General features: G+C 39.8%; 1 protein-coding gene across 1 annotated transcript in view; it reads left to right on the forward strand.

Moving 5' to 3' along the window:
- Positions 1-3,808: 3,808 nt before the first annotated feature.
- Positions 3,809-20,951, forward strand: part of LOC145995273 (phospholipase B1, membrane-associated-like) — a 50,733-nt gene continuing 33,590 nt past the window's right edge. Inside the window, exon 1 of the mRNA XM_083131859.1 lies at positions 3,809-3,954. Coding sequence (XP_082987985.1) covers positions 3,932-3,954 — 23 coding nt within the window. The 5' untranslated portion in view covers positions 3,809-3,931. The remainder of the gene's footprint in view (positions 3,955-20,951) is intronic.

Raw genomic sequence — 20,951 nt, forward strand, 5'->3', positions numbered from 1 at the left:
TTGACATAGATTTCAACTTCTGAATCACGTCCTCTATACTTCATCTACGCGGATGTTGCGCAAAGTGAACATTTCAAGTTGCTCGTTAGCAATTTCTATTTTTAGATTTTTTATGTCATATTTAGCTCGTTTAGTTGAGTATACATGCTGAAAGTAAGTTTCAAGCACATTCGCGATGTCATTTTCGCTGGTCAATATGTCTGTGCCGACTTTAATGGCTTCCCAGCTTTGATGGTACTTCTTGCTTTTCATGTAGGAGCAGAATCGATAAGGGTCTGCACTTATCTGGTCTATATTGTAAGCCAGTGGTGGAAGTGGATATTCCTAACTGGGGGATACTTGGTCGAGTTGGAGGTTAGGTGGGCGGATGCTTTTACTGATCAACAAGGGAACAATTGTAGTGGAGAGGGTTTTTTAAATTTTTTTTCTTAATTAGGGGGATAGCATCACCCCGCTTCAAACAATTACATATTTCTTAATCTGTGCGAAAGGATTTTCCCAATGATGTTCTTTGCTTGTTTGTACTTTTCTTACATTTTAACCTGTTTTAATTTAATTTTAATTTTTACACTATAGCAGGTGTGAACCAGCAAGGACATGTTGAGTTCTGTAATTGTTTAAGGAGAATGCATTTATCAAACATATGCCATACATTAATCTATAGAAAATATCGACAGCTTTATTTACATTAACGTGCTATTTACTGGTGTCCAATCCGTTTCTGATTTTAAACTGTAGAGTTTTGAATGGTCTGCTTTCTTTAAAGTTGTAGACAGAAACGTGTTGCTTTCATTTATTTGATTTTACAGAAAGACACCTGTTCTCAGTTATTATTAGGAAAGGGGAGGAGGAAGTGTTCTCTGGTAGAAGAGGGCCCTTTGTTTACATCTATGTTAATAACATTCGTTAATATTAGGTCTAGTAGCCTATTGTTTACATTTAGAATATTGTTTACGTTTCTGAGAGAATGTCCTCCTCCGTGGTCGTGCGGTTTAAGGCATGGGTTCAATGTGTTCCGGGAATTTTCGGCCTGTGTATAGGGCCGGTGGCAACCCACCATCGTGAGGAAATTGGGGAGCTACGAGCGAGTAGCGGTCCCGGAGATCTCCTACAACGGCAGGGGTTCGACGTGCTAGCCACACGTCACCCCATTACCGGTTGAAGAACTTCACACCTCTAGGTAGAATTGTGGGAGGGAGACTGGCAGCCGGAAGATAGGCCCACGCCCTTTCGAGGGCTGTCGAGCCTTGGGCTATTTATTTCTGAGAGTAAGGTATGACATAAAATGTTGTAGATCGTTACTTAAGACTTAATGAATCAGCATCCACACTCGTGATCTCGGTCAAATTGAAGTCGCCACAAGGTAGTATTTTTTCTCCTGGTTTAGTATGAGCTTGAACAAAGTTGTACAATTTGTCAAATAATGCCTTAGTTGATTTGGGGGGGGGGGGGGTAGTACACAACACCAATATAAAGAGGAAATTTCTTATTAGGTAGTACAGCGTGTCCATAAATATCCTGTCATACTTTAAAGTGGTATTACGTCACTTTGGATAATCGTATTTAAATGAAATTGGTGACATTTGAAAGAAAAACTCAAATATTTTTGTGCATGTCAACAATGGACACCAATATCAGCAATGGACAACAATGAACGAGATCAAACATAGAAACTGAAATAAATTCACTCCTGACAACAATGGACGATGCGGGTTCATTGTTGGATATTTAGCAGGCAGGCAGGTTACATCTGAATGTTTTCCTTTAAAATTGTGTTGTTATTACAGAAGATTTAAGAACGTAGTTGGTGTGTTTTAGAATATCATTGCACGCAGAGTTTGGTGAAGGTGTTGGTGTGTTTTATCATTCCACGCAGAGTTTGGTGAAGGTTCAGCGTGCGGATTGAAGTGGTTATGGCGACCCCTCAAGAACGTAGTTTGGTGTGTTTTAGAATATCATTCCACGCAGAGTTTGGTGAAGGTTCAGCATGCTTATAGGCGAAGGTTTCAAAATCAGGCTCCTTCACATACGTCAATTTTGAAGTGTACCGGGATTTTGTGGATCGTGGCTGCATATGTCATCAAAGGAAAGGCCATTCAGGGAGACCATCTGTCAATGCGGGAATTGTGGAACAAGTGCGGGAGGCATTTGTTCGTAGTCCTAAGAAGTCTGTACGTAGAGCTAGTCAGCAGTTGAACATCCCTAAATCCACCGTATCTAAGATCCTGCGTACGCGTCTTAAGTTTCACCCCTACAAACTACAATTAGTGCACCAGTTGAAACCTGATGACCCTGTAAAACGGTTAGATTTCTCTGAACATTTTATGTTACTAATGGAGGATAATGTAAATCTGTCAGGAAAAATAATTTTCAGTGATGAGGCAACATTCCACGTTGGTGGAAAAGTAAACAGACAAAATGTAAGGATTTGGGGGAGTGAGAATCCACATGCAATTTTGGAAGTTGAAAGAGACTCCCCTAAAGTGAATGTCTTTTGTGCCATATCGAAACGTCAAGTCTATGGCCCATTTTTCTTTCGAGAGGCCACTGTGAAAGGTCCAGCTTATCTTGACATGCTCAATGAATGGTCATTTCCACAATTGGAAGAAAATGAAGGCAATGAATTTATTTTTCAACAAGATGGAGCACCTCCTCACTGGCATTTACATGTTCGGAAACATCTGAATGAGCGGCTTCCAGGAAGCTGGATTGGACGTGCCGGAAATGATGATAATGTCTTCTACAATTGGCTGCTGAGGTCACCTGACTTGATGTCTGCAGGGCCACTCGTGGGGGCCACATTCAATGTCTATGAGTTGTAAAATAAAATATTTGAGTTTTTCTTTCAAATGTCACCAATTTAATTTAAATACGATTATCCAAAGTGACGTAATACCACTTTAAAGTATGACAGTACAGGCCGTTGTGTCGATTCTCCTACCAAAAAGGATAAATGGTAGGGTTCTATTTTACAGGTACAGTCAACGGCAAAGATAATGGTAGGCAAATTGTCCATCGTTATTTTCATTACTTTTTATTCTACATCGTGTGATGTTTTAAGGAATGACACTTATGTTGGTGCGAAACAGGCATTGCCCTCTGCTTATTGACGTCTTTATTTCAATTCATTATCATCACATTGTGCAGTACAGACCGAATTAAAATGCTGTGGACAATTCGCCTACTGTTTCTTTTGCCGTTGAGTGTACAAGTTCACCACTGTCACTTACTTTACTTATATGAACTTGGATTTAACATGTGAACCGGATATCTTTCAATTTCCCTGCCACTTTGATATTTTTCATGCAGTTTCTTTTTTCCCCTAAAATTCTACTGCGACGAGGGAAATTTCCATTAAGCTGGCAACACTGCTTTCGACTTGCCGTCAATGTATTAAAAGACCCAACACCTATTTGAAACTTCCCGTTAATGAATTCAGTTACTGAAAAAAAAAGTGTTTATATTATCCTCTGTAACCTATCATCTTTTCAAACGATAATTGTTTTGGGGAAAAGACGCCATCAAGATCGCATTGGTTGTTTGGGGTCCTTCCCATGGTTCGACTCATCTTACGTGATCTCCCCTTCTTTTTCCTTTCTTAATAGCGTTTGTAATTAATGCTCAGGCCGCAAGAGGAATCAAATGCAGTGTTTGATGTTAGATAGCGAACATAGTTTCCACTGACACTACATCTTGACGGCCTTGTACCCACTCCTGCTGAATAGAGCTTCGGGAGACCTTGATTTTTTTGGCTTCCCTTTTCCTCGACTTGTAACACCAGTTTCTAACTTCCAGTGCTTGTGCGCGTTTGTGTTGTGGAACAGTGTGTGACTGAAGCGCACTGATGATGCCTGCACGCACTCCCATAAACACATACTATTAAGTGAGGAAACCATTGTTGGAAGTCATGCCCACAGTTTAGTGATCCAGAATGGGAACATCAAAATGTTTCAGGTAAGGTTTGGCTTGAGGTTTGTGCACAGCTAGGCTAATCGGTCTACAGTTTAAAATGGTACCGGAACCACCATGTGCCTCCACCAGGTATCGAGTTTCAGGTAAGGTACAGTCACCGCCAATAAAAATGGCGTTATGTGTGTTGCCTAACTCAACGGCCATAAGTGGATTTTAATAGCAAATTTTCAATGGCAACTTCTATCACCGCCGTAGAGCTAGACAACACATAACGCCTTGCAGGGAAGCTAGTGTTTCAGATGTCCAATTGTTATTGCCGGTGACTACATCATGCACTCTTACAATTTGTCTAGTGATGCCTAGACGAGACAAACCCTAGTCTCGTCTAGGTCTCTAGAGCAAAACCGAGAGCGCCGTTTAAAAGCTGAGACAAGAACAAGACCAGATCAAACGAAAGGAGCGTATCCAGAGGGAGGTAGCCGGTCTTCGTGGTGGAGTGGTTAGCACAGCGCGCTACGTCACCACCGCCTGAATATTGGTGATCTTTGTGAGTGTGCCTTCATCAATTTCATCATATCATCACTCATACTCATCTTCGCTAATTGGCTAACAGTGACAGAAAAGCGAAGTAAAATGAACAAATCAATCAATATAAGGGTCACTGGGCTCTCTCACCTCTACTACTGGAAAAATTGAATTTGGCTCATTGCTCTTTTTACGTTGGAAAGTAAAATAAATGTTAATTCACTTTTCAATTAATTCAGAGTAAGCATTGTCACAGTTTCTAAGTGCATATATTTTTGCCCTCCATAGGAAAGCGTTGCCCCGGGAGCCTTGGAATAGTTGGTTAGTGCAACGGATTTACAGTAAATATCACAGGTCTGTCGTAGGTTCGATTCCCACCACCGGCAAAAGATTCACCTGAAGACGAGAGAAGAGATTCTCTCTCGAGAGGTAGTGTTAGAATGAGCATAGTTTAAAGCACTAGACAATGCATAATGTCCGATTAACATTTAATGCTAATGTAGAACCATTGTCACTAACATTCAGAGAATTATTTAACAATTAGGTACTTAAGATTCATCTTAGTAATAACTAAAAAGGTGCTATGGATAAAAACAAATCAGTGATTCGATCCCACTTAAGACAGTATGTTCACTCACGATTAGCCTATCAGTGCATAAACCGGACTTAAATTCGCCGATCGTCGTCACAACCGCGTATCAGTGACATACATATATTACGATTTAATTTTCTGAAACGACTACCTTTTTCAGCGACAGTTGTTAGTCAAAAAGTGATGCTGAAAAATAGTGTTTGATTCCAGATCATTTCAGGGGGCTGAAGTCCCATAGCCCCCTTACAGTGGGGCGATTGGGTGTCAAAAATGGAGGGGGGAACAAGAACAGTTTACTTTATCTTGGTAGTCAAGATTAGCATTAAGAGACAATAGCGCGGAACAAAAGGTGGAAGGCAACTGCCCCACTAATCACCGCCACTGACCCCTTGCATGTGCACATGCAAGCCTTCAAAGGGAAAATATACATGGGAGTGTCCTTCGTTTAAGGGGGAAAACATATCCGCGTGCGAGTCATGAGGAAAATCCGGAATTAACAAGGAAAGTCTCGACTGGTATCACATGTGTCCCTTGTTAAATTATGTATACACGTGAACGGAACGCCATTTTGTTTTTAAGAGTCACGATTTTCATTGTGGATTACCAAGAAGTTGCAATGACGGAAAAGCTATTTTCGTGCAAGGCTTTTGAGTATTCTAAACGTCCCTCGTTTTCAGGCGTACCCAAGTAAGCACAAAGATTGTTTAGTACACTCGGAGGACTTTCATAGTCCAGCTTAAAATATGGGAAGCATCAAGACCCTGTTATAGCTCAAAAACATGCAAAGGGGGTTGGGTATATTTTATGGGAGGGAATCACATGCAATATACTGATAAATACCACACTGGAAATACATATTTGGGCTAAAAATGCATATACAGTAAAACTTCTCAATAACGGACAGGCGTGTGGAAAAAATAAATGTCCGTTGTTAAGTAGTGTCCGCTATTCAGAAAAAAAGTGTAGGATGTTACGCAATAGGATAAGCATATTACAGTACGTACTTTACGCACATAAGATCACCACAAAGAATACTGTCTACGGTCTGCACTTTTAAAAAGAAATACGTTCGGTGTAACATGAAACAATGCGCACTAGTTCGAAATACTGGCCATTGTTGTCAGTGACGGCTGGCCAAGTGCAAAAAGTGCAGATGTTTTCACCTAATTTTCAAATTAATATTGACATTTTTCATTTGCTTGTTTAATTAAACTATTTCCCAGCAGAGCGCACACGATAATACTCAAATAATACGCCGCTCGGCGCTACGCACGTGAAGAGTTCGTCGTAGCACAAACAAACCAAGAGCAGACGCCGCCAGGTTGCGGAAGACTTTAGCCGGTTGTCATGGCAACGGTGACGTCACCTAGCGTTGGAATTGAACGGGTGTCGCCATCTAGGTGCAGCAGTTCTCTCGTCGACAGAAAACATTGCATCCAGTGGTTGTGGCAAAATCGTTGCTTTCTCGCGAGATATTGTTCCGCGTGTGTGTTTCACGTTTCCTATCGCGTGTTGTGTTCATGTGTTGAGCTGTGGTTTGTACAATGAACCCAGTAAATGACTCAGTGTGTAATTTGTTGCAGACACCATTTTCCAGATGGACGGATGAAGACAAAAAAAGACGTTTTAAATTGGGGGAGGGGCACTGACACTTACTCTTTGTTTTTCATTGCCTATAAATGTACTTCTTCACCTGTTATGTTAGGCACGAGTCGCTACTGCATTGTTGTGTCGAATTCCAGGAATTGCGACCGTTTTCTTTCAGCCTATCCGTTATTATGATGTTTTATTTGCATTGGGGATGTAGTTTTCAGTGTCCGCGTCCGTTATTAAGAATGTCCGTTATTGAGAAGTAATATTGCCATTAAACCCCATGTATTTCTGCCGGGGAATTTAAAAATGTCCGTAATTTAGAGGTGTCCGCTATTCAGAGGTGTCCGTTAGGAGAAGTTTTACTGTATTATATTTTCCTTGTTTGTTGAGGGGCGTCCGCCTCCAGACCCCCCCCCCCCCGGCACCTTGACTGCTTATTGCTGATTAGCCTCTGATTAACGAGATAATGAAAATAAATAGTACATTGTCAACTGTCAACTGTCCGCATCTAAGGAACAATTATAGTTAATAAGAAAAAATGAAAAAGGAGCATTTATATCCTCAAACACATGGCGATGAGCGAACTTCAATAGTAAGTCTTCAATAGAAACTTCGGTTACGTAGAGTTAGGCAACACGCATTGCAGGAAAGCTGTATTTCAGGATCTAGTTGTCCCATTTTATATTTGAGGTGACTGTACAATGATTCTAATGTATGTTTGATTGGTGTAGAATTCTCTCCAGAATTAAAATCACTTAGATACTTGACGAATCTGTGATGGAACACCTTAATATGAGCAACTGCATATTCTGAATATTTGGGAATTTTATATCTGATTGTTGGCAACACCACAAACGGATGTAGCATTACTCTCTTTACACAATTGTTTTGTCCACTTTTACTCTCTCTATTCTAAAACTCATATAATCTACATAACCTCACTCTTCTCCCCCTAATATTTTCACTTTTTAATCTCACCGCCTGAGGTTCCAGTTAGAAAGAGTGTAATCCTAGCTTGAACATGAAATCAATCAATTTCATCATTTCTTAGAATAATATCGTCACAAAAATGGTGAGAGGAACAGTTACATTTAATGAAAGCCTCGAAATCATTAAAATACAAATATCTTGTCTGTCGGGAAGGTGGTAAAAGAGGCATACTTGACCACTTGGCACACCTTATACACCTCCTCCTGCATCTTTATCGCGTCTACAGTGGCCTTTCATAACGACGGTTCTGTGCACCATTGGCAATCCCAGTTAGCCCGGTGTGGGGTTTCTGGCGATAGTTCTGCAGTACGATGCAACACCGCGCATTGAACGTCTGGCATTGTACACGCCGAAACAAGCTACTGTTTAATACAGATATGAGCAACTCGGTGTACTTGTGGAGGCAGGAGAGTGATTTGTGCACTGCGAGCTTCCCGCCTGTACAATGCACTTCAAGGCCCCTCTTGCCTAATTCGCTCTGAGCCCCCTTTGCCCGTCCCTCTTACAACGCTCGCTCTGGGTTGCACGTGTGCAGAGAAGAGGATTCTCTCACAAATAAGGCGAGTTTAATACGAGAACGAAAATTCCAGGACAAATCAATGGCGTTAAGAAATACTAATTATGAAAGAAAAAAATAGGAAATACGTAGTAATATAATCATAAAGATTTTCGCTTGAGTTTGTTGGTTTGGTCAGTCGGTCGTTAGAAATAAACAACTGCTAGATAGATTACAATTGATTTTCTGCATGTGGTCGTTGCATCGGCTACCTTGTTTGCAGGAGTGGCTCAAGATAAAATTCTCACCTGGGGGGGGGGGGGGATGGAATTTTGGCTCCCCCTACTTTCCACATTCCTCCAATGTAAATCACAACCATGTTATATATTTACGGTTTTAATGACGAAGAATAATAGCCTTATTTTAAAAATACTATAATGCTGTTAAAGAACACGTGTATTGTAGGTATGCGTTTATTTTATACCTACATAATGACATCAAAACAACAATAATCTCCTAGCTTACATGATTTTGCAATATACTTATTAAGTTATTCAGCAGTAGCTTCAATTAATTCTTGTCAACAATGAATTCAACTCTTTTTAAAACAAATAGACACGCAGCCGGTGGAGGCACATAGTGGTTCGGACCCCTCTTTAAAATGTAGATTGTCTGTCTCTATTTGCTTTTCAGTGCATAAAGTGGACTAAAGAATAACCTCACGCTTAGGATTTGGCTCTAATCAAGGTTTGGCGCCCTGGGTACTCGCCCCATCCTGCTTGTTTCCTGTATGCAAATGTAATTATTCTTGTTCACATTTATCAGTGGAGCGAGGGGGAAAGTTTTTACTAAATATTTTGCAAATCGACAATAATATTGAATATTGTACATCGGCATTTCTATGTTTATAGTGATAATGTCAGGTTATCGAATGTTGAATTATCTATGTATCCAATAGCATCGCTCTTTTCGTGATCGACGGAAAGTTCGCCGCGGTATTTCAAATTTGTAAAAAATAATATTTTTTTATTAAATAAAACTCTCCTATAGCCTTATTTTTCAGTAAAAGGTGTTCGTAACTTAGGTTACCAATACATTTAAAAACAAATAGTGAGTATTTGGGAGGGTTATAAAACACTTCTTCTGGACGCGATGCTGAAGTGCGCACACCCATAAAATCAGACCACGAGCCGCCACTGCCGACTAGTACGGTAACAAGTATCTTGTGAGGCGAAAACACAACTAGTCCAAATTCAAGTGGAAAATCCAGCAGGTAAACTAGCCTCAGGCGTAATACTATTATTTTGGGGACGAGTCGAAGTTTCCTATACAAAGCAAGAACTCGTGGATTCCCTGCTGATAGCCATCTAACATGGAAGCTCATTGTTTTTTCAGACATTTATTGCGTTTCTTTTACAGGAAGTTGTTCTCTTCCTTCTTAGAAAGAGTCAGAAAAAGTGTTGTGATGAAGGTAATCTTCTACATGGTCACGATGTAGAGGTTGTATTTTACTGCAATCAAAAACTTCACTGAACACCATGAACATAGCACGTTATGTTATTCATAATTATGATTATTCCGTTTTTGTATTCATTATATGTGCCTTCGCTGTGAACAGATGCAGTTGTGTTCTCAGACTGTAATATTGTGTAAGGGTTCTTGTGTGAAATCGTCAATGGACAATTTGCTACTGTGTAGTATGCAATTTCAAGGGCATGCTAAGGTCATCTAGAACAAAAATGAAGCGGAATGTTTCAATTGAACCGCAGTAAAGGCTGAATTGAATGCCTTTGTGTTCTTTTAATTGGGCTTGCCAGTGCTGAAGTTTCAAAATTGTAAATAGATTACGTTTGATCTACAACCCACTTTTGATCGAAGCGTGTACAATTACTCCCGTAAAAAGAACGCCCTGTCAGGGCTATAGGTGGCGGTCCTGGATATAATCAGTTGCTTTCAGTGCAAAGAATCATAAATTCTATGGTAAATATAATCTATGGAAGATGTTTCACTACCACAGATCATTCTACTTTGTTATCAGTGACGTCATTTCTCCAAATGCCTTACAATTTTTCCACTACTATAAACAACCATATAATTACCCTATATATATTATTATGTATTATGTACAGTGTCTCCCAAAAGTTTTAGGACAACGACATTTTAAACTAGGCAACCCAATTTACACAAGGCGTTGGTGGGTTGCGTGTAGAGTTAGGCTCAGTTTCAGGGTTGCCACATGCACAATAGATATTTATGAAATACGCAAATAAATAAATCTAAGTATTATTGTATAAAACTAGAAAAAATATCAGAATTACATTTGTTGCAAATGAGAAATACTTTCTGAAAGAAAGAAAATGGATTTTCTAGTACTTCATTGCTGATGAGTCTACACAAAGAAAAAAGGAGAGAGAAAACGGAAGGGGACAAAAGAGAGGAGAACAGAGAAAGGGGAAGAGGAAAAGTAAATGAGGGAAGAAAATAGAGGACAGAAGTGGATAGGAGAAGTAATGAGGAGAAAGGAAAAAGATTTGTGGAGAGATGAGGAAAATGGAACAAGAGGATATACGAGGATGAAAACGAGATGAGAGAAGAGGAGAGGAGAGGAGGAGACGAAAAGAGGGGAGTGGAGAGTAGAGCAAAAGAGAGAAAAAGAGAAGAACGATAAGAAAAGTATAGTGGAGTCGGATATCGAAGACAGGAGAGAAGATAAGAGGAGTGGAGAAGAGTAGAAAGGAGACAAGATACGAGAAAAGTAGGGAAGGTGATATGAGATATAAGCAGAGGAGAAGGAGGGGGAGAAGAAGGAGAAGAGAAGAACAGAAGGGACTGGAGACGAGAGGAGAGAAGAGGTAGTTGCAGAAAATATCGTCTCAGCGTCAGGAATTGATGCATTAATCAAATTATCGACATGAAACATTCAATAACATTGAATGTATTAGATCGGTGCGAAATCTCTTTTGGCTGAGTTAAGAGCAAGAAAAAAAACTCCACGCAAGATCTTTGATTTTACTTGCGATGATATCATTAAAAGCATGAATGTAATTTTAATATTTATAAGAATTATCCAATTCTTCTCCACATCTCGGTTCGTTTATATGCAGATTTTGTAATTTATTATTTCCCTTCTCACCATCGTTAATTCCAAACTGAATCATTCCGTTTCACACGGCGTGGACAATGAACACAATGTGATATGTCTAAAACTTACGAAAATTTTCTGCCACCGGAGGGGTTTGAACATACGACCAACAGGTTGACAATCCTTAACGTTAACCGATACCCAACAAGCTTTCGCTCCTGAAATCAGGTAGAAGGAGCTACCCAACGTGAAATGTAGATGCAACTCTCCTCCTACACATAATGTGCAAAGAATACTTGTTTGTAACAAAGAAAACGAAGGTACGCGTAGTACGAATCGGCGAAAACATTTAATGGAGAATTGCACATGATGAAAACTTTTCAGTCGATATTTGTGGAGCTATCTTTGCATTGAACTCGAGTGGGAAAATGGGTAAAATTAGTATGTCCTGAATTGCCAAAAATATAAATAGTTATTTTATTAATATTTGTCAGTGTCTTTGACGCAGTACACAATTATCGTTAGAGTATCATAATTCACGACCTTATGCATGAAAATATCCCTTTGAACCAGGGACGAATCTGAGATATGTTCCTGGGGGGGAAGGGGTCCGAACTAAGTGTCTCAGGAATAATAATAATAGTAATGTTTAAATTAAATAATTATAATAAATCAAATTAATACTAATTACAATACATAAAGTAATTTTACTACTTGGTAAGTCTTTCGAGGAATCCTGGCCCCTGGACACCCCTAAATACTTCCTTCCTGTTCTTCCAAACCGTATGATCCCAATATAATCCTTGTCTTACAATAAGTTCAGAGGAAATTATATAACAACGGCTAAACGAATAAATTTTTCATTATTTAATTTTAGTGCTTGATAAATCTTTCGGGGGGGGCGGACCTCCCTAAATACGTCCTTGCTTTGAACGTGTGTCAATTAATTTTTATATATATATATATATATATATATATATATATATATATAAATTCCAGATGCAGAACAATGTGACCACTTTACTCTGCTATTACAAATAATGTCACCATGCTCTTCATTAAGAAAAGGAGAATTAAAAAAAAGAACACCTCGTAAGGAGAATCGAACCTGCAACCCCTAGCAGTCCAATCGAGAAGCTGACCAATGTGAAATGTAGATGAAGACTGTTCTGGACACGAGACTGCGTTAGTAAACAATCACTTTGTCTGTTGCTGTATCACAGGAAGAGAACATCGTCCTGCAATGTTGAAGCCTCTAGATATTTTCCATTAATAATGTCTAATCACAATAATGGGTTAGAAGAAATATTGGATTTTCTCCAACATCAACTGTGGCCGCGGTGGCTCATTCGATAACGCGTCTGACTACCATGCTAAAGGTCCCGGGTTCGATCCCCGGCCGGTTCAAGGTATAGGCGGTCAGGGGCGTGGTGCTGATCACATCACCTCTACTCACGACCGGAACAAGAAAGTGTGGGGCGTTACCTCCACAGCCCTATACGCCTTCATGGCGTGGTGCTAAGCACAGGGGAGCACTTTACCTTTTTTTACCTTTTTTACCAACTGAGTAATGTGATCTCGCCACTGAAGTTCCCGGATTCGAATCCCTCCCCGCATGAGGGGGGGGGGTTGTTCTTTATCAGTATCGCTTCATCAATTTCATCTAATCATGACTCATCCTCATCGTCGTGACTAGCCAAAAATAACAGAAAACCGACGCTCAATAAGAAATATACAAATTGTATAAAGTCACAATTTGCACATTTTGTACTTTTATTTACTACCTTTAAGTACTCTCTCATTTGCCTAATTGCAACCTTGAGGAAGATTTCATACCATTATTCACTAGGGTTCTGCATGTGCAAATGAGTGAGAAAGGATTACAGACCTCCCCTGGAATGTAATGATTATGCAAATAATATTACGTATTTCATAATGCATTTAATTTCAATGGAACTGCATTAAATTAATTATTAGAAGACACACACACACACACACGAACATAGACCCACACAATACACGTGTATTGTCACAGTGTATTGACCCCCTCTCCCAAAAAGAAAAAGAAAACCCATCACCATAGGCATGTGCTCCATTTGATGATGAGAGAATTCATACACTTCTAAACGTTACAAGTAACACTGGTCAACAGCCAAAATGCGACATGAGTGATATATACAATTTCTAGTCCATATTGGTCCCCTAAATGCGAAACTGTCGTTAAAAATCGTAATTGACTAATTATAATTGAGTTACAGGGCATTGTTGATTTGAAGAATTTCCTATTATATGGTATTCCATAGCTGTTAAATGTTGAGTTTCTCTTATCTTATCTTTGTTTATTTGTTGTAAGGAAAGGGGGAAATGTTCAAGACCAGCCACAAAATATCTTTATTCATTGTTTTGTGAGGTGTCCATTTGTGCAGACATGATTGTGGCTTTATAAAACTAGGTTGTGTGATTGCATTTATCGAAGATCGTATTTGCGTATTACGTGGTTCGTTTAGGGCAAGGTTGGCATTTAATTATATTTCTGAGTGATTTGGTAAAAAATGCCACGTAAATGCATTAACAATGCTAACAATTTTTGTTATGTTTGTCGTCAAATTGTGTTTTCTGGACAGCGGAGAAATATTACCCCTGCTGGAAGAACAGCCTACAATTTGTATTTCGGTAAATACTGCAATTTGGAGATGAAGATAAGACTTGGGCTCCACATTTCTGCTGTAAGACCTGCTACACGAATCTGCTGGACTGGTTGAATCACAGAAGACCATCGATGCCATTTGCTATTCCCATGATTTGGTTGGAGCCCACTAATCATACAGACGATTGTTTCTTTGTATGGTTCCATCAATAAACGTATGTCCAATACTAAAAAGAAGACAATTGTATTTCCAAATATTCGTTCTGCTACTCGTCCTGTGGCACATAGTACTGAACTACCTGTTCCAACACCCCCTGAATCCTATTCCGTAGACTCACAAGACAAACCGTACGATCCACAACCTTCCACATCTACAGATCCAGACTTTGCAGGTGATGTTAAACTTACAGAACAGCACAAGGTTAGCCAGAGTGAAATGAATGATTTAGTGAGAGATCTTGAACTTTCAAAAGCCAAGGCAGAGCTAATAGCCTCCAGACTTCAACAATGGAATTTTCTGGCTAGTAATGTGAAGGTGTCATTTTATCGTGGCCGTCAGAAAAAGTTGGAAGAATACTTTTCTACCGTAGGAGATCTGATATACTGCAGTGATATTAATGGTTTATCGGGAGCTATGGGCATTAAGCACACCTGTGAGGAGTGGCGGTTGTTTATAGATGCATCGGTATTAAGTCTAAAAGCTGTACTGCTTCATAACAGCAATCAATTGCCGTCAATCCCTATTGGTTACTCTGTGCAAAAGAAAGAATTGTAGTATGATAGCCTAAAATTCCTCCTTCAATCAATTAAATACAACAACTACAAATGGAAAATATGTGCAGATTTGAAAGTCATTGCTATTTTAACTGGACTCCAACAAGGCTATACCAAATATTGCTGTTTCCTCTGCGAATGGAATAGCAGAGACAGAGCTTCTCATTTCATTAAAAAGGATTAGCCATTACGTCAAAGTATGGAAACTGGAAATATGAATGTACAAAATGAACCTCTCGTTGAATCTGAAAATATTATACTTCCTGCACTTCATATAAAGCTTGGACTGATCAAAAACTTTGAAAAAAATTGGATCAAACCTCTTTGGCATTCAAATATCTACTTAACAAATTTCCAAAAATCAGTGAACAGAAGATCAAGGAAGGAATTTTTGTGGGCCCTCAAATTCGTCAACTTCACCACGACGAGATCTTCGAACACCTGCTAAGTGATGTTGAGAAACGTACATGGAGTTCTTTCAGAGAAGTCTCAAACAATTTCTTGGGAAACAAACGTGCTGAAGACTATGAAAAACTTGTAAATAATTTGGTTTCATCCTATCAAAAAATGGGTTGCAATATGTCCCTTAAATTGCATTTTCTACTCTCATCTCAATTTCTTCCCGAAAAGTTGTGGGGAGGTAAGCGATGAACACGGTGAGCGTTTCCACCAACAAATATCTATAATGGAGAAAATATACCAAGGGAAATGGAGTAGAGGAATGCTTGCCGACTATTGCTGGACAGTAACCAGGGATGATCCTGAACTTCACTACAAGAGGGAAGCAAAGAGGAAGCGGATTTAATCCCACGTAAGTAGTAAAGAACAAACCATACAGTAGCATAGTATAAAATATTTATTTTGTGATTAATGTAAAAACTTTGATTCATGAATTTACTTGGAAAAGGCAAATGTAAATGTACCCATGTTTTGTACTGTTCATATAATACAGTTATAGAGTCAAAGTCACATGCACACCAAGCATACGTCATTCCACTACGTTACAACATTGGGAAACACGACTTTTCGACAATAACTCGTATAATTCTTAAACCTTAAGTCGAGTGGCATTTTCATTGTCAGTTTCGTGTTCAGCATCATGGATTGATAAAGAAAAGTGAATTTTCATCCATGTCGCAAAAAAAAAGTTAAAATTTGTTGACCAGTGTAATCGTCGACCGGCTGATGTCCCGGGAACACTTCCTTGCACGAAAATAACAGTGTGCACAAAATTTAAGACTGAACGGTTACTAAAGTAATAGAAATCTGCATCCGTATTTCCATTAGTCGTTCACTATTCGTAAATGTTGTGGCCACAGTATTTTTGTAGTTTCGCGATTTTTTAGACCCTTTTTCTACCTCTCTAGGTTAATCGTGACGGCGAGGATAAGTGATGAATGGGTAAAAGTATAAGCATAAAGGAAAACTCACAAAACGCATCCATGCATTATAGCTAATTCGAAGCTATGATCCTAAGGCAGGTACACTCTGCCCCAAAGCCTGCTATGCCAACAAAGTAATTACTGTATTTTATATTTGGTAATCTAATCTTCAGTTTTTTTAAGGTTTGATTTGGTTTATTTTTCTGCCACTTTTGACTAATCGAGATGATGAGGGTGAGCGATGATATAATGAAATTGATGAAGCGACACTCACAATGAACACCCATGCCAAGGCCGAGATTCGAACCCGGAACCCATGGTGTTGTAGGGCCCTGTGCTAACGCCACGGAGGCCGGAATATTTTTAACGTATAGGAGAAATTCCTCCCTTGACATTGAACTAAGAACAGTTCGTAAAATTTATGATATTTTAAATTTTGAAGAAACAATTGGGATATTCTCTTAACAATTTCTTCTCTTAACCTTCACATAATTAAGATCGATTGCACTAAGGACAGACAGCGGAGAGCATAAATTAGTATGTGATTTAAGGAATAATTAAGCACACGATGATGATGGAAAATAATTAATGACCATAATGAGGAATATCGTTTCTCGATCAGGAAGAGAAAGTGAAAAACGCAAGAACCCAATAACTGATTGATTAGTTTGTTTTATTTTACTCAGCTTTTCTGCCAATTTGGGATAATCACAAAAATGAGGAGGAGAGGTGGTGGAATTTGTGAATCACAAACATAGATGGAAATGACACAGCTGAGTGGCTGAGTGTCCAGACACCAGAGCTTAGTTAGTCTGCATAATGCAGTTAAGGGACACAATGACGTAAGCATTCGTAGAATAGATTTGTATACAAATACCGGAAAGCGCGAGCTAAGCTATTGCGCATTCTGTGACCTTATTTTATCATTACTTCTGAGAAACCTCTAGCACCATAAACACGGCTGCAACTAGTTTTTTCCATCAGAAAAATTGCGAGGTAGGGGTTTAACACAAACTTCCAGACAATATCCAAAGAATACTGTCACATATGAAGAATATTAAACATTTTTTATTTTGTCGTATCTTCAACAAGAGTAGGGACGCTAGTCATGCCTGTTTCTTTTTATCCATCTTTAATTTATATCTTGCTAATCTGGTTTATTCCCATTACAGCAATTAATCGATGGGAACAATTAAAATACGTCCAATTTAAAAACAAATAGGCGTCGGCGCCATCGGGCACGCACACAAACCCACAGAGGAAAGGACACAAAATTCTTCCATAAACTATTGAGCTAATGTCTGATTAGACTCGCAGAGAAAACTTCCAGGAAATAAGTTTACGTGACTATAGCCTACCAACACCTCAGGCTCAGTGCCTCACGGTACGGTGGCCTTATCTGCAACATCTTCCTCCCTTCACTCTCTTATCAAAATACTGGAGTAATGAAGTGTTTCCAACTCCCTTCTGTAAGAGGAAGAGGCCTTTTAAATCAATCCTTCTGTCGCGCGGTTACGGTAAGTTGTTGACGTCAGTCCAGGGTAGCACCAATCCCTCGGCGTTCTATGATCTTCCAAGGCTCGCTGACTGGGCTTTGGTAGAAATGTTGTAGGCTTTGTGAAAATAATCTGACTATAACATTTGTCTGAAACAGTCTCGGAGCAGAAACGGCTAATTCATCTCAACAATGTTTATGCAACAATCGATCATCAGTGAAACCTCTAGACTGTCAAAGAACGGTCAAGGTTGATACAAAAGGCCCTAGACTTCCAAGGGAAACACCCGCTACCCTTGACCCTTTCAACAAAGCAACCGGATTTGCAGCTTCTGCCGGGACTTGTCACGGTGAGACGACACTTATCTTCACTTCCTCGCCTCATGAGTACACTTATTTTCCTCGTCTCTGAGCATTTCAAACACTTAGCAGTTAGCACACACACAATTGGATGCTTCACAACACGTAGCTCCAACAAGTTAACAGTGTAGTATTTATCTTCCTAAACGCACGGCCATGAAAATTGGCGGCTGGGCAGAATTGCGCTGTTGCCACATCTGGGAGAAGCAAAGCGAGAGCGGGACAAAAGTCGCTGATTCCCGCGCACCGCGTGGCAACGTCAACCGGGCTGCGTTGCCTAGTTCGAGCGTCAGACCGACCTCTCTCTAGGGCACATTTGTTTCATCCCTAACCTTTCGAGCAAATACTGTCAGTTTGTATGACATGGATTACAAAGATCAACTCTACAAGAGATCTTTCTTTCTCTTAAACCTTCGATCACACGGGGTTGTGCTCCGACGTGGCAACAGCGCGAACTTCTGCTACCCGCCTAATTTCATGGCCGTGCGTTTAGTCTTCATTAATGTTGTCAGAGTATTAGCAAGAATCCGCAAGGACTCCCATTCGATAAGGAAGGGTACTGATACGAGATTGAGACCCACACAGGCTTGTAATCGAGACGAGAGCGAAGCAAGTCTCAGTGTCAAGACTTGCTACCCGAGACTTTCGGTGTCCTTCAAGACTTTGATACCATATTGAAAAATTTACATAGTGAAATTTACTTCGTGACTTCTTCTGACATACCAAGTATATATCTACCATATTATTAACAGATACGTCATATCTTTTGTTCACAGTAATTGAAAAGTCAATTGTGAACATGTGCTGCGTGGTTGCATACACCTTCAGGATAAAATCTCGTTTTTCGAGGACTGGTAGCGTCGAAATGAGGAGTCAAACAGAAAAAGTTATCAGTGTATTGTATTCTTGTTATTTTAGTCGCATTTCTTCTATTTATTGGCTAACCGCAACAATGAGGATTAGTGATGATGAGATGAAACTAATGAAGGGCCACCCACAAAGATAACATCCATTTTCAGGCCGGACTGGAATCCAGGAACGTCGGTGTTGAGCTCGAAAATCTATCGCACAACGCTCTTGGCCACCGAGCCGGGACAAAAAGGACATTAAGAAATATTGTTTGCCTTAATGCCTCCTATACGCTGTGAAAGTGTCTGTGGTTACCCGTTGTTATTATATATATATATATACACACACACACACACACACACACACACACACACACACACACGAGGTTTATTTTTTAATTAGGGGGCTGTTTTGATATAAAACAAAAATATACAAAGGAAGAAATTTAATTATGTACCTCTGTGGCAGTTCATATGTACAGTCAGCTACTTTCAACGTAGTTCTCATCGTTGTTGAGACACTTGTAGCGGTACATGTGCTTTTGTTGACCCTCATCACAGAAATCTGTCGCCAGGTTAGACAGCCAATCCGTCTCGGCCTGTTTTATCATCGACGCTGTTGAATCGCTTCCCAACGAGGAAAGTCTTCAAGTGGAGGAATAGGTGATAATCGCTAGGGGCGAGATCCGGACTGTATGAAGGGTGGTCCATCCGCTCCCAGCCAAATGAGTCATTGAGCGACTGTGTGGCAGCTGAAGTGTGTGGCCATGCGTTGTCGTGCAGCAACATGATGCCGGAAGACATCATTCCTCGTCGTTTATTGTGTATTGTTCGGCAACGTTTCTTGAGAACGTTGCAATACATGGCTGCATTAACTATTTGTCCATACGGCAGAAACTCAAACAGAAGCACCCCGAACCTGTCCCAGAAGACAGGAGATTCAACTTGAGAAATAGCGACACCTGTGATAACTGTGGTGAATTGGACACACCCGAACATAAGGTGTTAAAGTGTAAGGAACACGCCTCAAGATATGTGAGTGAACTTAGACGTAACCTAGGCCAGTTCAATAAGGAGACCATTTTTGACAGCCAAATTAAGTTTAACATTCTAAACAAACTAGCTGCTGAAATTTCATATATGGAAGAACTTAATTATAGTGTCAGATCCTCATCTCAACAAAATCAAGTTTCGTCTGTTCCTACATATGTGAGAACAATCAATATTAGATCAATGACAAGGAGATCACCCAGGGCAGAATCCCCTGAACAGTGTTAGACTAGATTTTATGAAGAGGGGTCCCTCTTCCATAAACAGACGGAAATTTTATATTACGTCAAGTAGATCAAAGTGGAATCGGTGGCTACCGGACTATTTGGCCCCGAGACAATAACGGAACTAAGTGATCTTGAGTGATAAGTCTGGATTTGGTCAAGATGCACAGGAGGAAATTTGCAGTTACACTAAAGACAGTTCAGGTACTAAAACTAAAACGTAATGAAGCATGCTTCCATGGAAGTCGTTATGCAACATGATAACAATGTCCACTCGCCTTCAACGTTGACAGTTTTTGCTTGTTTTTCTTACAGCGCCGGCACTCACGAATGAACATTAACCACGACAGTTTGAAGGTCACTAGAAGACGAAGTACACCTTTTTTGTCACATTTCTCCACCAAGAACAACAGAATAGTTAACAGATGTTATAGAGTAATTATCTAACTACAAAGAGACATTTGGTACTTAGTTTTCATGGTATTATGAAACAGGCTTGAACAAATGTATTATACGTAGGTGGAGAAGGCATTGAAGGAGGAGATTTGCAGTGGAAAGGAGGTGCTGACGGTTGCTTGAAAGGAGCTACCCTGTCTCCTGAAATACTAGAAATAACGGCCCACTTATCCCATGAGTTAGGTCTCCTGCCTTTGGTGCGAGCGGTTCCGAGCTTAATTCCGCAGTGGGAGCTCCAAAACTTCGAGGATGCCGACATCATGAAGACAATTAGATACATACTTTAAAACAATAGTAGACGACTCGGGACTTGAAAGACAGAAAATACGGGCTATGGGACTTGATGCGTTCACAATAAATATGAAAAAAATAGTAATATTATACATGCGCGCGCATAGAGGGTATTCCACCCTACCTCGGCTCCTGAATTTCATTTCAAACTAATGGAAGAATTTCAGTGCAATTTGACACGGAGATACCTTAGTGTATGAGAAGCATTGTGATCTTATAGCAAGTGTTGAAAGT

Source organism: Lepisma saccharinum, chromosome 11 (genome assembly GCF_977018435.1).
Source record: "Lepisma saccharinum chromosome 11, izLepSacc3.1, whole genome shotgun sequence".
NCBI lineage: Eukaryota > Metazoa > Arthropoda > Insecta > Zygentoma > Lepismatidae > Lepisma > Lepisma saccharinum.